The sequence below is a fragment of the Cygnus atratus genome, chromosome 5 (genome assembly GCF_013377495.2).
Source record: "Cygnus atratus isolate AKBS03 ecotype Queensland, Australia chromosome 5, CAtr_DNAZoo_HiC_assembly, whole genome shotgun sequence".
Lineage (NCBI taxonomy): Eukaryota > Metazoa > Chordata > Aves > Anseriformes > Anatidae > Cygnus > Cygnus atratus.
Genome location: NC_066366.1, coordinates 886,226 through 903,275, shown reverse-complemented (window position 1 = coordinate 903,275; position 17,050 = coordinate 886,226). Strand labels below are relative to the sequence as shown.

Here is a 17,050-nt window from a genome sequence, read left to right as displayed (position 1 = left end):
ATTAGTTATTCTGAGGTAGCTTAACATGTAGGTGCATGACCATTTGTACCAGCACAAGGAAGGGGACACAGTGGGTGTAGAAGTAAGCAGGTGGGAGCAAGACTGCTGCTTCTGGGAGCAGTTGAAGCTATTCAAGCCTTAACTCCTTGTATAGCTGATGCATTGCTGTATTCAGAGTCTTCAAGCTGCCTCAAATGTGTAGAGTGTTTTTAGTGCATTGTAAATTCATCAGTATTACGTATTGTGTTTCCAAAACATATGTTCGTATTACTGCATAAGTGTATCATAATTATTGTGTAATTGGAGTGATTTTAGGTATCTCATTTAGGTATCGATTTAATTATTTTTAAAGTATATCAAAAGCCATGAGATGAAAACATAGCTTAATGCCATAGGTTGAAGCAGAGAGGAACAACATAACCAAGGATCTAGTGCTGCAAACGTTTGAGTTGAAATAGTGGAGCAGTTTGTGATGTTAGAGTTAGCACCAGGTTCACAAGGTTGAAATTAGACTTAAAGCTTCGTAATGGGGGACGTAATTGGGCCAGCCTGTGTGGATTTTGAGCCTAATATTTTGACTCTATTGACAACTTTCTAAAGTATTTTTGTAAATTCTAATTGGAGAGGGTTGTCGCACACTGAAACAGGCTCCACAGGGAAGTAGTCACTGCACCAAGCCTGTTGGAGTTTAAGAAGCGTTTGGACTGTGCACTTAGTCACATGGTCTAAAATTTTGGGTAGACCTGTGTGGTGCCAGGAGTTGGACTAGATGATCCTATGGGTCCCTTCCAACTCAGGATGTTCTATGATTCTACTGATCTCCTTGCACGATGCCTTTGAAATCTCTAAGTGTAATTGTCAGGGTGGAGAAGTTACTTGGAACTTTTAATCCAGCACAGGTAAATGGGTATTAAAAATTGATAAACAGTGAGGTTAAAAACATGTATTATGACTAGCCCAGCTGGGGGGATGAGTGAGTTGTGAGCTGTAAGGGCTCTGAGATCCATAGTTCAGAATGCACAAGGTGAAGGGAGCTTTTAGACTGGAGGTGGTAACCTAGCTCTGTGATTTTTCTCTTTGCTTGCTGTGTGAAAGTTTTTGGCCTTCCTGTTCTCTGCAAAACATAGTGCTGCCAATATGCCTTGTCCAGTTCAATGGATTGGACCTCTTGGAGCAGGTGAAGAAATTGCTGGAATATAGTTGTGGTTTCTCAAGGGGTAGATCTGCAATAATTTGTTATCACTGAAAAAGTTGAGACTTCTGGTCAGTTGAACTGTAGTGTCTAAGTGTTTCTATGTAGTGATACTTCAGAGGTAAAATCAGACTACTTTTTTGTGAGTTAAGCTACCAAATTTAACTATATTTTTAATTGCTGGAAGCTTGCACCCAGTCAGTTACACAGACTTGGAATGCACACTCCAAAATTTGTCTAGCAGTAATATGATGGACAATAGTCACTTGTATGCATTTTGTATGGTCTTAAGTTGCTGATGCTACATGAAGTTTGAGAATTGCTGCTTTAGGCTTAATCATCCAAGTCATTTTGTGAATGTGAACATGTTTATCATTGCCACTTGCTACTGATCTCTTTGTGTTCCCTCTGTAACATGATTTGTGAGAATTATTTATAGAGCGTGGACATTAGAAACTAGTGATCATTTTAAGTCTCAATAGGCCATTAACTTTGCTTGGCAGCCAAACTTTGCACATCTGTTATTTAAACTCTTGACTTGAAATTTGTAATTTTTGCTTACTGATTCATGCTGTTGTTTTTTCTTCTCCATTTGCAATAATGGCATTCAAAAACTTCAAGTAGAGTGTACGTGAAGTTTGAGCTTAGCTTTAAGTTTCAATCTCTGAAAATTTTATAAAAACTGAAACAGGAGTTAAAATCTTGGGAGAGTCTTCCATTGTTTGAAAACAAAATTTCTCTCACTTTGTTCTCATAAGGCTAGTAAAATGCCTGCTGTGGAATTTTAATGAACTTAGTGGTTCAAAGCTGAAAAATGGCAAGCCACATCTAAAAGCAGTGTTAAGACCACTGTGCTTTTGCATGTCAATATTGCATCAACATATATCCATATAGATCACCAATTTGATATGTTTTTTTTTTAAGGTACATGAGGAAAATGCTTATGTAGAACGGCTCTCTGGAATGTCTGCAAATATCCAACCTGTTTGTTGTTTACATGTTAGTATTATAAAAGCTGTTTTCCAAGTCTGGTGTAAAACGTGGTCGGAAAATTCCTACGTGTAGCAGAACCTCATCTCCTCTATACAAATGGGAGCGTGTGGGAGATGGAGTGACTTGGGATGAAAGTGTCAGTGTTTTAATATTTTAGAAGGTTAACATTTGAAATTGCAATTTTTTAATATAATATAGAACATACTTTGAATATCCCAACCATTTGACCAAAAGACTAACTTGAGAAGAATTCTGTGGTAAAATAATCATAGAATGGTTTCCCAAACTGCAGCCTTAAGTAGCCATTTGCTTTTCTGTTTATGCAGTGGAGGGTCTGCAACTTAAGTTATTAAGCTACAGTCATGCATACTTCCAAATTTCTTCATTTTTCTCTTCTTTTATGGAAAAATAAAAAATTCAGTGCTTCAGATTCAGAAACCAATTAATTTGATGTCTGTAGTTGGAAAACAGATTTGTATGTGTAATGCTTATTGGTGCATTTTGGTGGTGTGATAGATACGAAGGAAAACTCTTCTTTAAGAGCTTTAGGAATAAGGGAAGTCAGTAATTTCATCCCTTTATTATCTCCAGTTGAATGCTTCAAAATGGGTTCATACTAATATAAATTTTACTAGAGAAAATAATTGAGCCATGAAGGAACAGCTTCATGTGGAACTGGCTACCTTTGTAATTTATAAATGCAATACCAAACTGAATTACAGGATTATATGCTAATCTTGCACTAGAGCCATTTCAGGTAAAATGTTTACCTCTGGAGGGCCTTTTTAATATAACGAAGGAATTTATAGTATGAATTTACTTCCTGAATTGTTTTTTTACACTTGCTTTTTTTACTTTATGAAATGTAGTCTGTGGTTACGTCCCAACTTACTAACATTTTGTGATGACTCGGTAATGATTTAAATGTTAATATGTTAATAGAGAACTTGTTCTGTTGTTACAATGGTTGGAGGGTGTTCCTTTTCAAGTTACTCTGCAAGTGGTGGTTTGGAATTTAGTAATTCTTTTACTTACACTATAAAACTGATTTCATGGAAAAAAAAAAACAGTTACTATTTTAAAGAATTATGACTTGTTAATTTTGTTTTTATATACTATAGGATATGTTTTGGAGTTGCAGACAGAGTATCTTTGCTGAAATGAAGAAGAAATTTTCACAGGTAGACAGATGAAATCAACTTTATTAAATAACTAAGATATATAGTAACAGCATGATGCTGTAGCACTTATTTCTAAGCATGAGCTGAGAAATGAGCATTCTAAGCCGGAGCATGAGCTGTTGAATTCTTGTGCATGTTCTTGAATACTGAGATTATGTACATATTAAATGCAGTCTTACTCAGTTTAAAGCTTCTGCTGTTATGTTCATATGCTTTTACATTGTGTTTCTGTAGCCTGCTAGTTTTTCATCAAAAAATATAATTTTGTAGCTGTTATTGGATACCAAATTATGTAGTGATTAAAATCGGGTTTCTTGTTTACCCTGTGGACTTGATTTGATAATGGTCTGGCAGAGTAGTTCAGAGGTTGATCGGTGGCCAGTATTGCCTTTTACAGTATTTTTATTGTTAAGAAGCCCCAGATAAGATGTTTGTGTAGTCTGATAGTTCAGATGGTGTATGTGAAAGTTAGATATGAACAGAGTTGCACTGAGGTTGTCTTTGCTTTACGTATTTACTGTGAGCATGAAACGGTGAAAGCTCAAATGATGGCTTAATATCTTTTGCTGTACTATCCCTGAGTTAAACCACTTCAGTCTGTCAGAATTATGTCTGAATGAGGAAGAGAGGATTTGTCTGGCATGGAACATCCAGCAACCCAACCAGCAAATCTTCTGTAATCTTCTATAATTTGTTCTCTTAATGTTATTTCCTTTATGGAATTCTCCATCCATCAGATACTATGAGTGTAATTATTTTCTGTATGAGTCAGAACTGATTTATTATCAAAAGCAGTGGAGAAAGCTTGAGTAGGAGGATTTGAATGAATATATGAATGATACCTGTGAATACAGGTATCTTCGGCAGAGAGAAAGGGAATGGTGGTGTTGGTTATGAGAAGGCAGAACAAAAAGGAATTGAGTCTCAAATGGAGAACTTCTGTTCCTGCTGTAGTCATGTAGGGTCAGTACAAAATTACTGTGGGAACTATTTAAACTAGAGTTAACATATTTTTTTTTCTAGATGGAGCTGTATAAGTAGTACCAGATGCCTCTAAGCTCTGCACTGTTGGACCCAGAGCAAGCCAAGGTCTGTAGGCTGGAACGGGAGGTGCTTTTATGAGTTCATTGGTTTTTTGATCCTGATGATCTTCTCCAGAAGAATCAGGAAAGCGGACTACTGAACTGGGCCATAAATTTCTCTTTTATAACCATACCATGAAAGATTCAAATTGTATACCTACTGTTTGATCAAAAAAAGGAGGGGGGGGTGCTCTGTGCTGGAAAACATAAAGGAAAGAACCCATGCTGAGGAGTAATCACTAGTGAAATTTAACTTTAGTCTACATATATCAAAGCTGCTTTTACTCTTGAACTATGTTTCCTTAATGTGTAGCTAATGTTTCAGGGGTAGTTTTGTATGTCTTCTTGGAAAGTAGTTCATAAACCTTGCATTCTGCAGTCAAGGTTATGTATGAAGCTGACAAGTTGCAGATTTGCTGGAAGTGGTACATTGCATATTTTTAAGCATGCAGCTAATGTTCTGTGTTGAAATCTTCAGTATCCTTGATAAACTTATTGTACTTTAAATTTTTAAGGGAAGTTGGGCTTCAAATTAAGAAAAATCAGTCTAAAGCAAGCTAACACAATCTGGATTAGGATAGGGAAGAAGTGGCTGTATTTGCCTGTCTCTGTCAATTTTTTCCTCCTGGTGCAAGGAATAGATGCTGCCATTACCTAATGTTTCATTTTTGAGTTGCATGAAGACTGTTGGCTGATCTTGAAATTGTGGAGAATAAAGGGATCAGCTAAAATGTTTGTTCTTCTTAATTTAAGAGGTTCGGTATTTAAGACCTTTCATAAGGGACTGTACCACTTTGGTCATCTGTGTTGAGTTTGATTATGTAGAAATACAAGGAACATTAAAGTTGTTTAGCTCTTTGTAGTTGTTTATTCTCTAGATGTTTGACATGGCCGATGGTTTTAGCATGAACACAGTTCTTGCTGTATATTAATGTTTTATCCACTGAAAGTGGCGATAGTGCTGCATGTATCTGTTTGCCTTTCTTGTCTTGATGGTGTGCTATATAGCCATGAAGTGAGATTTGGGTGGTCTGACATGCGTTACTAATACTTTCTGTGTCACAAATTGAAAAGGCTGACTCCTTGGGGACCAATTCTTCCTTTTACTGACCTCATGCTTTCTTGTTTGACCTGTACCTTAATATTAGTTATTCCCTGTTTTAGAAGTGCAAGTCCTTTAGATAACTGAGATAATTGATTGATTGTATTTCATTAGATCTTTGACTTCCTGTTTTTTTTTCAGTGATGGAAAGTGTTAGGAAAATGCTGTTTTCTTGGCTTATCTGGCTCTATAAAATTTTACCTCTATTCCATTGCATTCTTCACTCAAGATTGTTACTTTTCTGAGTTCAAATATATTGAAGTTGCTGGTTTAGATTTCTTTACTTTGCTGTGCTTTGAGAACTACCTAGTTGCCATTGCTCAATGTTAATTTTCTTACCGTGTTTAAGCAGAAGGATTTCTTCTGCGACTCACCCAGCAGTGGATGTGGTAAAAGAAAATTGATGGTGGCTTGATGAAGAGACTTTTTGTTTTAATGGATAGCTTCCAAGATTATTTGGAAGCTTGGAGATATGGTTTGCATTTTGAGAAATGACAAAAGGTATATTTCTATCTCAACAGCATTTAGGACCATGTCAAAGCTAAACGAGCTTGAAGTGATGATTTGAAAGTCTCTTCCTGATTTGACAATCTTCTATCTGCTTAAAGGCTAAAATTGTGTGTTGAACTTGAGCAGCTTATTTCACCACGTGTTGATCCACCCATCCAGATCCTTTCTTGTTCTATGAAAATGAAGCATATTTTGACATAGGTTTTCCAAAACTTAAGGGTTCTTTATTTATGAAAGCAGACATAAGAGAACTAAGTCCTCTAGGATCCTTAGGTCATAAAATATAATACATTTTATTGGTGACATCTTGTTTTTATTTTTCATTTAAGATCTGAATTGTTGTTAGCTTTACTCAATGAATTGTTGCCTGCTGTCATTTTAGGTGGAAAGTGCTGCTGAGGAGCCCAGAGTGCTGTGTATAATACAAGATACGACAAATTCAAAGACAGTGAATGAACGTGTTACTTTGAACCTTCCAGCTTCCACTCTGCTTAAAAAGCTGTTTGAAGATGTGGCTTCAAAAGTGGGCTATGTGAATGGAACCTTTGATTTAGTGTGGGGAAATGGAGATAATGTAACTGATACGGTATGGCAAAAGTGCTTTTTATTTCCTGTTAATAACAAACATTTGAGGCTTCACGTTACAGAAAAAATGTTAACCATATTGCCTAGTGCGTATTTCATAGTTAAATTTTTTTCATTAATCCTAACAAAAACTTGTATGTGCACCAGAGCAGGCTGACACTGCTATTTTGATTTGGCTAAATGTTACTGTTCTGTATCTACATTTTAATCTCAAAATGTGCTTTCAATTGATACATATACTTAATCAGTAAACAAAGCTTAATATCCTTCAGATTCAATGCTAGTTTTCATTTTCAGTATGTACTTTCAGTAATAGTTCCTATGATAATTAACCCCCTTTCTCAGTTTCCTGTGGTCTTGTTTGAGAAACTTTCCATGTTTCTTATACCTGTCTGAATGTATTGTACCAAAAAAACTGTTATTTCTGTGCTTTATTGTAAATCAGTGTTGGTTTTGGTTAATACGATTCTCAGAGATGCATTTAGAAGACTTTAGAAGATTTTTTTTAAGAAATAGCTTATTTCAAGACGTGTGTGCTTGCTGAACTTAATTTTTTAAAACAAAAGTGCATGTAGGCTTTGTAGGATTTACTGTTTGGCAGGAATTTTGCAGGCCAATGTCTTGGCTCCTGAATAGATTGTCCATCTTCTGAGTATTAAACTGTACTATAATACTTAATTTAAACTGTCTTTTAAACTGCCCCCAAGTTCTTCCAGTGTTAATGAGTATGTTTTGTTTCATCTTGTGTTAGTGTGCCAGAAGCTACATCAAGCAATGTACTTGGACAGAATCTGTTAATTGCATATAAATCTGTTTAAAAAAATAAAGCGCTTTATTTTTTTTAACAGACTCCGATAAATCAGAACAGTGACAAAACTATTCTTGATGCTGGTTTTGAGCCAGGGAAGAAGAATTTTCTACATTTGACAGACAAAGATGGTGAGCAACCTCATATAACATCGGTAGGTAAAATCTTCACTCAGCTACATAAGCTATAGTGCTGGGACGATAGATGTATGCTATGTGTACTGCTCTTGTCATAATGTCAGAAAATGAAATATGAAAACATATAGCCCAATTTAATAAGCTATTACCTCAGGAACCTCAACAGGCTTTTAGACTGCTATGTTATGCTTCTAGGTTTATCCTGAATTAAGACCAATTCCACTAGTAATGATTTATTGTTACTTTTTATTCATACTTGTCAAGTATCTATGTAATGCTTTGCTATGAATAATTTTGTAAGATTATATAATTAATCTGACGTGTTTAGAGATAAGTCTTTAATAATACAGGTTTAATTATACTTGTTCCTTTTCCTGTGATTGTTTGAAAGCAATGTTAGGCCACTCACGGAATTTTCAGAAAAGGTAGTGCTGTATCAACAGCAGAATTATCTGCTTCCGATTTTACCTTATTTGAAAATAAAAAAAATGATCAGTGTTTCTGCAAGCAATTGTCTGCTGTAACAAAATATTGGAAAATTGCTGTTCCTCAAATATGTGATGTAGTAAAAGATAAGCATAGGTACAGTTTATTTAAATTGGGGATCAGGTAGACCGGTGATATATGGAGGTTTATTACTCAGCTCTTATGTCAGCATAAGGCCTACTTAGCCTTTTATGGACTTCATCATCTGGAAAAGACAAAAAAATAAAACCCAAGGTCAGAATTTGAGGATGATTTTGAAGGAGTACTGAATTGTAGTTTTCATAACAAAAAAAGGAACAAAAATTCTATTTTGCATTTTAGTATCGTAAACTTGAGACATAGATGATAAATTGCAAGCTTGCTTGTTGTATGCATTAGAATACTTTATTTGATTATACAGTATTGTAAAGGGTATTTCCTTCCACTAGCACAAAGAATGCTTTCTGAAGGAGCTGGGAATTTGCAGGACAGAATTGAATGTTACACAAACAACTGTAAATCTGCTGTGTTAAAAGTAAAAAATGTGTGGTATATTAAATTGATTTCTTAGCTGTGAGAGAAATAAAATTTCTAGGTACTTCAGTAAAAAAAAAAAAAAAAGGTTAATTTTTGCATAAAATAATTGCATTTATGTTTTAGGAGGAATCAGGTACAACAGATGACTGTGTGCAAGACAGATTTATAGGCCCACTTCCAAGAGAAGGCTCTGTTGGCTGTACCAGTGATTATGTCAGTCAAAGCTATTCATATTCTTCAGTCCTGAGCAAATCAGAGACAGGTATAATGTTCTCTCTTGTAAAAGCATTATTAATTTGTTATTATTTTAGTATACTTTGAAATAGCAGCATCTTCAGGATTTTCAAAAGAAATCCCAATTTATTGGGGGGAGGGGTGGGGGAACCACCATGCTGATGCATTTTCCATCACATTTTCTATGACATCCTTACATTATGGAAGCAGAAGAGCTCTGTCTCATCCATATCTATTGACAGTGCAATTCAAACTGTCAGGGACCCTCCGTTTCTGTATTAATCCACTGCTGTGTCCGTGGCTGAGAAGTTGTGACTGTATTACCAAAAAGTATTCATCCCAAGCTGTGTTTGCAGTTGCAGCTTAATGAGTACTTGATGCTATTTTATAAGAGGGGCTGTTCCCAGATCTTTGCACTTCAGGTGTTAGCTATAATCTTTCTCCTGCAGCCCCTCAGTTCTGGTTTCCCTGCTTCCACTGTGATTGCCAAGAGATTCTTCTGTCCACTGCCTGGCACCTCGCCAGTGAGCAGAGACTCCCTCTGGAAAGGGGAGCGCAGCTCAGTGCCAGGGGAGATCCCTCTTTGCTGTGCAGAGAGGGGAGGACAAAGCAGCCTCTGCCCAGCCAGCCAGCAGCTGCTGCCACCTCCCATGGTCTGTGTGTTGCAGCCCTTCCCTCTCTGTTGGCTTAAAGGAAATGTTGCACAGTTTAAGTGGTTGCCAGAAGGGAGAGTAAAAGAAGCTGGCTGGAATCTCATGTTTTTCATAGTCATAGCTCTGTTTTGCTATCAAGATATGCACTCCCCAGTTGTGTATGAAGATTGACAGATACTAAATTCTTGTAACGTAACACGCATGAAATGTTTGGGAACGTCCCTGTCAAATTTCATACTATTCTAGATTCTTACTTCATGTTCTTACCCGTCTTCTCTACAAGCACTCGGCTCGTAATTTTTTTCCGGGGAAGCACTAGAATAGTGAGGTTGGAAGGGACCTCTGGAGGTCACCTGGTCCAACCCTCCTGTTCAAGGCAGGTGTTCTTAATCCATTTGCTGAGCTGTTGATCCAAGTCCTGCAACATGCATTAGCGTTTGCTTTTTATTTTCATGTATGCTATTATGTGTCCGTAAAGTTGTAGCTCAGTAATAAGACTAATTCCTGGTACTAAGCTTTTTTGAGCAGATACAAAGCTGACATACTACACCAGTTCATTCTTGCTCGAGATTTTTTTGAGATAGGAATGTTTATCTGCCACATAACTTTTTGTGTGTGACAAAACTAAGAAGATGAGTTGTGTACAGAGTAATAAATAAAATATACACTTCCAAAGTTAGCCTCTTCAGAAAAATTCTGTTTTGCATGGAGTAGCTGCCTTTTCATTACTAATATGAAACTGATGTATTTAATACTAAGAGTTCCAGTGTATGAATAAGTGTATTTACTTTATTACATGGTGCTTCAGTATATGTTGCTTGCTTATCAGCTGTTATTAATGTTACATACTTTGGAGAAAATCTTAAAATGACAGTAAGGTTAATACAGATATCTCCCTTTTCAGCTAACAAAACCCACTAATTTTTAGTAGCTTTTCTAGTTACTGTTGAAGATTTAAAAAGATGTATGTGCATTGGCACTCAAGATGTTCGGTTTATAGCTCTCAGGCTTTAATACAAACCAATACTGATACAAATTGTAATTACATTATAACTAGGATATTTTGTAGTTTACAGCTAGGCAATAAGCAAGCTGCTTTACAAAATTTTTATTAACAAATTCTAGACTTTTGTAAAATACTTAAATTAACTATTAAAACTATTTAGTGTTATCTGTGTCTCCATTGGTGGAGAAGTCAACATTAAATGTTGTTTATTATTGTGAAATGTGATTTGTGATGATTAAAGTAGCTTTGTGTAATTCAGAGAAAATATCTCTGTTGGGTAAACTGTCTTTTTAATGCTTAGTGAAGTAAGCGATTGTAATATTGCCTCAATTTTTGTAGTACAAATGACATCAGCTGGATATAGTTCTTGAGTAAACATAATCACAATTGTTTTATTGTCAATATATTTTATGTGATGTGGCATCTTTTTATGTTATTTCCATATCATTCTTTTTGTATTTATAGGCTATGTGGGTCTAGTAAATCAAGCAATGACTTGCTACTTGAACAGCCTTTTACAAACACTTTTCATGACTCCTGAATTTAGAAATGCATTATATAAGTGAGTATACATGATCAAAATAGATCTTAGTATCATAGTATATGCTATCTGTCCTGATACATTGTGGTAGAAAAACCTTTTAAACGTCTTCTCTTTTGAATATTGAAATGCCTCTGAATGTTAATAGCAAACCTTGATTCCAAAGTGGATAGAATGGTTTGGATAACATGCAAGAATGCAGGAAAGTGAGTAGAGAAGTTATCCTGAGGGGAAAGGAGGAAGATTTCTTTTAATACTTGATATCAAACTGGATAAGCTAGTGTATGTTACCTTTTTAACACCTTCAGATTTTGCTGAAATACTAGAATATTATTGGTGTGGCATAGACATTCTTTTTAAAGAATTCTCTACATCTTGAAAAGATCAAACTTCAAGAGGAGTGTGATACTAATTGGAGTTCATGTCTGTATTTGTGCAGTGAATGGCTTCAAAAGTATTTTACTTGTTTGTTTTACGTTTGTACATTTAATGAATAGCATTGTCATTCACTGAAGAAATGGAAAGCAATTTTGTTTAAGGAGAATTATTTTGACTTTCTCCCAGTAACAGAGCTTCAGTTGACATCTAATCTGGCAGACCTCTTGAAATGCAATAAGTGCTGATTTAAATGTCTTTTCGAGTAATATTTTCAAGTCATTGTTAATTGTTAAAATATCTAATGTTGCGAATAGATGGGAATTCGAAGAATCTGAAGAGGATGCCGTGACAAGTATCCCATACCAGCTTCAAAGGCTGTTTGTTTTACTGCAGACCAGCAAAAAAAGAGCAATTGAAACAACAGATGTTACACGGAGTTTTGGATGGGATAGCAGTGAGGGTAATATGCAGCTATTAAACTTGTGTGATTTACTTCAGTAATTGCCTTTTAGGGGCCTAACCTGCTGTTGACGGGGAAAAATATCTAAATAATTAAAAATGGTTATTAGAATCCACTTCAGATGGAAGCAAAATGGCCTAAGTTGTTGCTTGGTTGTGATTTTGTTTTGTTTTTAAATAAATATCTGAGAGGTTTAAGCCATTAATGTAAAATACCTTAGTTTCGTAACTAAGCTGTCATTGCAGTTGTAAATGTTAACTGTTTCTTAAAAAAAAAAAAAAAAGGTATCTCTTCAGGAGAAACTTGCATCTGTTTTGAATCATGAGTGTCAAATGCATGCATTCCAGTGAAGTAGAAAATTATATTGAGAATTCCATGAAATCAAACTCTTTTGCACATAATATAATTTTTCTCCATAACCTGTTAATTTTTCCATGGAGTAATTACACAACCAGTGTTCTTACACTTAATGGGGAGTGGGGGGAAAACACCTTACTGAATTCTGGAGAATCACGATGAAATAAGTCAGAACCATTTTATTTTATAATTTAGAATGGTGTATGTTAGCACTTCCGTATACTTATTTATTGTTATATACAGAATTCTTGTTTATACACACGGAGCAAGTTGGTTGCCTATTTTTTTCCAGTTTAATTTGAAAGCTAACTGCTTGTGGAATTGAATGCTGTCCCAATAATGATTAATGTTGTAAACACCTTGGAAGAGACTTGAAAACAAATTGATAGCTTTAGGAAGCATTCTCAGACTACAGTTAGTATTGGGTAAATAACTTCTCTTGATTTAAAATAAATTTCAATTTCTAACAGCATGGCAGCAACATGATGTACAGGAGCTTTGTAGAGTCATGTTTGATGCTTTGGAGCAGAAATGGAAGCAAACAGAACAGGTAATTGTATAAAAACTTTTCCACTCATTCAGTGGTGTGTTTTTTTAAGGATGATTGTGAAAAATGTGAACTCTAAATTCTAAGTACAAGATTATTGGCAGTCTACAGTAGTTGCCAATTTTCTTGTTTGTATAATATCTATGCTACTAAAACAAATTTTTGAATGTTACTTCTATTTTCATCTTCAATTAAAAGTGGAATATTCTGAACTCTGGATATTCTTTATTTGAAGCACTGAAAGTGCTTATGTAACCCCTTTTGTGATAACTTCCTTGCTATTAGTATTTTTTAGCTATATTGTGGGCTCTTGCAGCTCAAGCCCACTCTTCTAACACAGAAGACAGTATATTCATAACACATTCTACATTCTGATAAGTAGCTAAGTTGTTATATGGCCAACTTTCATATTTGTAGATTGGCAAATCTCTCTTCTAGCTTTCCTCACCTCCCTCCAGAGATGCAGGGAAAGATTGCAATATCAGTGTTAAAAATGTCTGCAAGATCAGGCCTGCTTTTTTAAAAAACAGAGACTTAATTTTGGTAGTTTTTTTAGTCATTCTTAAGATGTGTCCATAAAGTATACCTTGAAGCTTAATGTAACATGCTTTGAGAAGCTGTTTTTACACGTTTTCTGCAGTGGTGGGGTAGGGGAATAGGGGAGAGAATCAAGAGATGGATGTCCTGCTAGGAAGTGACAATTCTAACTTCATAGCTATGCAGTTAAGACTTAAAATAATAATAAAATTATTATATAACAGTTGTTTAAAGTTGTTTATAACAGTTGTTTAAAGCACTGTTAAATATTTGTCTGTTTCAGGCCGATCTTATAAATCAGCTGTATCAAGGCAAACTGAAAGACTATGTAAGGTGTCTAGAATGTGGCTACGAAGGCTGGAGAATCGACACTTACTTGGATATTCCTTTGGTCATCCGCCCGTATGGCTCCAACCAGGCATTTGCTAGCGTGGTGTGTACTATTATGCTGACTAATAGTGCATCCATACACACATAGAATACATAATGCGACAGTGGTATAATTTGTTACATGGTAAGTATCATCCTAGATACTCCATCTTGGGGTGTTCGTCTTTGTGCAGTGAACCAGCTAGCAAGTTCTAGAAGATTTTTTTTGGCTTTTTGGTTTATTTTTTGTTTTGTTTTTTCTTTTACCCTTCAATGAGTCCTACTGGTGCATGTATAAGGGGAGGGGAAATGCAACTTTATTGCCTTAGGGCTTCAGTAATCAATTATTTTCTTCCAGATAAAATTTTCATCATTGGCCCGAGATATTTTTGAGATCACTAAGTTTTCTTTGGGTTGTTCTCTTTATTGAGAAATCTGCTAAATTTTAATAGCATTGTTGAAAATCTTAGTGGAGGAAAAGAAGATTGACTTAGAATTTTTTAGTTTACTTGCAGCGTTGTTGCTGTGCTTTTTAAAGTTCACATCTGAAATACCATATGCTTTTAGCAAGCAATTTAATAATGAAGAATAAATCCTATTGTATATTGATATTCTTGATCACTTTTGCTCCAGCATTACTGATGTTGGCAAGCATATATATTAGTAAATCTGAGAAAGCTTTTTATTTTTTCCTAGCCCCTGAAAAGAACTCATTACAAACTGAAATTCCACTGTGTGGCTTAAAATATCTGTAATATTGGTGGAGTTGTGGGAAAGAGTAAGAATGAATTGAAGCCTTTGGGTAAAGGTTGTTTTAAACAATCACTTGTTGCATAATTGGCTTACCGAGGTTATTTATTATAGACAGTGTTTTCGCCTTTTGTTTTTAGCATGTTGGCATTTTTTTAAGCACAAGTCTGTAGTTCTTAACAGTGTTCTGTTAAGAAAAGAATTATCAGAATTAGGTTAAACTGCAACGTAGGTTCAAGATACTTAGTGCTTTAAATACTAATCTTGAGTAGCAGTAAAGATATGAAGGACATTTATCTCACAAAAGAATTCAAGTTAGTGAAATCTTTTGAATTCTTTTTAGGACTGTAGTAAATTTTTTCATACCCAGAAATATCCAGCTATTCGAAGCTGTGTTTTGAGCTGCAATTCCAGTGATTGTGACCTTTTGTATAGATTGCTTCCCTTTTCACATTTTAACACATTTCTACAAACATTTCCCAAAACAAGATTTTTATTGTAATTTTTATTCAGTGGAGATTTTTCTGATCTATTAAAGAAAATAATGAAAACCTTGCTTTATAATTGCATTCTGCATTTAACAATACATTGTACATGTCTCAGCTTGAAGTTTTCTTCACTAGGGAAGAAGTCTCTAGCAGAATGCCATAAAAAAGTTCTTTGTATATTTGTAAAAATGAAGGAAACTTGAACAATCAAGAATTTAAATACGGATTACTTTCGGTAGCATTTGATATTTCTCCTGTAAATCAGCAATTACTGGGTTTACTCTATGGTGAGGAAAATACTTCTAAGACTTGTTACTGAGTTACATGGTTGCAATTTGTACTGATGCTTCAGTTTTTGAGCTTTTTTTTTTAATTCCTACTTTGGTTATATTCAGTTGATTCTCCTCCCTGCATTTGTCTTATTTATAGCAGATATAATTTTTAGTTTTGTAGTCTTCAGCAGTGGGGAGATATGGAGGATACTTGCTTTTGGAGAAGGGAAAAATCGCCTGTTTCTAAATGGAATTCTCTGAAGGTAGTATCCTCCATTGATCCATAGATGGTGGTTTAGTAGGTGTAGGTAGAAGGGTATATGTGAGAGATCAAAAACTTGACACATGCGCTAATAGGGCTTATAGAAGGGAATATAAAACTTTTTAGACCTTGCTAGTCAGCTCCTGAGGGAACTTGCAGCAGGCGACACAACCCAAGATAGGGGATCTAAGGAGGATACTACCTTCAAAGAACTCTAGTTAGAGGTAAGTGATTTTCCATTACTTTCTTATAAGAGAGAATGGATATATATGAACTTTAAGGTTAATCTGTAGAATGCCACATAAAGTGTATTATCCCACTGTTCGACATTGTGTACTACTGAAAAATGTAGATACCTGAAATGTTGCATTTATCTATAAATATACGTGTATTACTTCTTAAATGGCAGCACTGAAGAACTTCTTGGAAGGATAATGTTATGTTTTATTTCCTAATATGGAGCAATTCTAAAAATACTCAGTATGTTCTTAAGGTCTGCATTTTGATTTTTTTGTTTCTTTATTCCCCAAGTTCATGTCATATAATAAAACTGTTTAGCTATAATGTCATTCAGGCATTGAGATCTTGTCAGTATGTATCTCGAGATTTAATAATTTTTTTTCAGTAACTGCAGAGTTAGAGGGCATGGTTTAAAAAACCTTAAGTGGTCTCTTGGAGATCAGTAGAGATACAGACATAATATATAGCTTCTAATTATATGTGGGTAAACAGGAACAGCAATTCACATATTGATTTTGTCATTACTGGTATGCCTGAATTTAAAAGCATTAGACAGAAGCTCTTTTTTTTTTTTTTTTTTTTTTTTTTTTTTACTCTGAGCCATAAAAGTATTGACAGATAACAGCTGAGAGGAGTGGTTGCATTGAGAAACTAGCTGGCATGCTGAAATTGATACTAGAAAGCAGCGGAAATGCTTTATAGCACTAAACAACTAGTGTTAATACCAGTAGTCTGGAGGTATGGCAAATACATCTCTTTTAAGTGTTGTTAGTGTTCATCTTTTGTTAGCTTTTCCACTGAGGGTGTAAGAATGGATGCAAGTAGAATTACAATGAGAACTGCATGAACTTGCTTTCAGTGTAGTGTCATTGCCAAACTAAAACTATTAAGGGTAATTTGAAAATAGATGACTGAAAAAAAGAAATATGTCTTAGGAATCTAACTTAGGTTGGTAACAAGGTCTTGTATTTTTAGTTGTGTGTATACTTTGGACATGGAAAAACTAGATGAACTCTGAAAATCTGAGATGGAAATTTGTTTATAGTTTTTTCCAATAAGTTTTGCCTAATTGTTACTCATTCATTGTGTAGAATTTCATAAAGATTCTACTCCAGCTGTTCACAGGTTTTAAACAAATGCTTGCAGTAAGATACCTGTGGAACCACTGACTATATTATAATGCCTCTCTATGGAGAAAACTATATCCTAAGTGCCTATCATTAGCCACACAATAATTAGTTTGAACTGTTTGCTATGGCATGTTACTGTCCTAAGTGTTCGAACATTAAGAACTGGAGATAGTCTAGAAGTTCCTTCCAACCTGTGTTCTCTTGATTCTGTGACCTACAAAAAAGATTAAACTG

At 35.0% G+C, this 17,050-nt stretch overlaps 1 protein-coding gene across 5 annotated transcripts in view; it reads left to right on the top strand.

Moving 5' to 3' along the window:
• The window catches only part of USP47 (ubiquitin specific peptidase 47), a 51,114-nt gene that overhangs the window by 8,884 nt on the left and 25,180 nt on the right, over nucleotides 1-17,050 (top strand). For 3 of the 5 annotated variants that reach the window (XM_035550265.2, XM_035550267.2, XM_050711299.1), the window contains exons 2-9: nucleotides 3,307-3,366; nucleotides 6,443-6,646; nucleotides 7,494-7,607; nucleotides 8,716-8,854; nucleotides 10,951-11,047; nucleotides 11,719-11,864; nucleotides 12,692-12,771; nucleotides 13,589-13,738. In XM_035550265.2, the coding sequence (XP_035406158.1) occupies nucleotides 3,307-3,366; nucleotides 6,443-6,646; nucleotides 7,494-7,607; nucleotides 8,716-8,854; nucleotides 10,951-11,047; nucleotides 11,719-11,864; nucleotides 12,692-12,771; nucleotides 13,589-13,738 (990 nt within the window). Of the gene's footprint in view, nucleotides 1-3,306; nucleotides 3,367-4,389; nucleotides 4,456-6,442; nucleotides 6,647-7,493; nucleotides 7,608-8,715; nucleotides 8,855-10,950; nucleotides 11,048-11,718; nucleotides 11,865-12,691; nucleotides 12,772-13,588; nucleotides 13,739-17,050 lie in introns of those variants that run through there. The other 2 variants (XM_050711300.1, XM_035550270.2) reach the window with 2 other exon arrangements.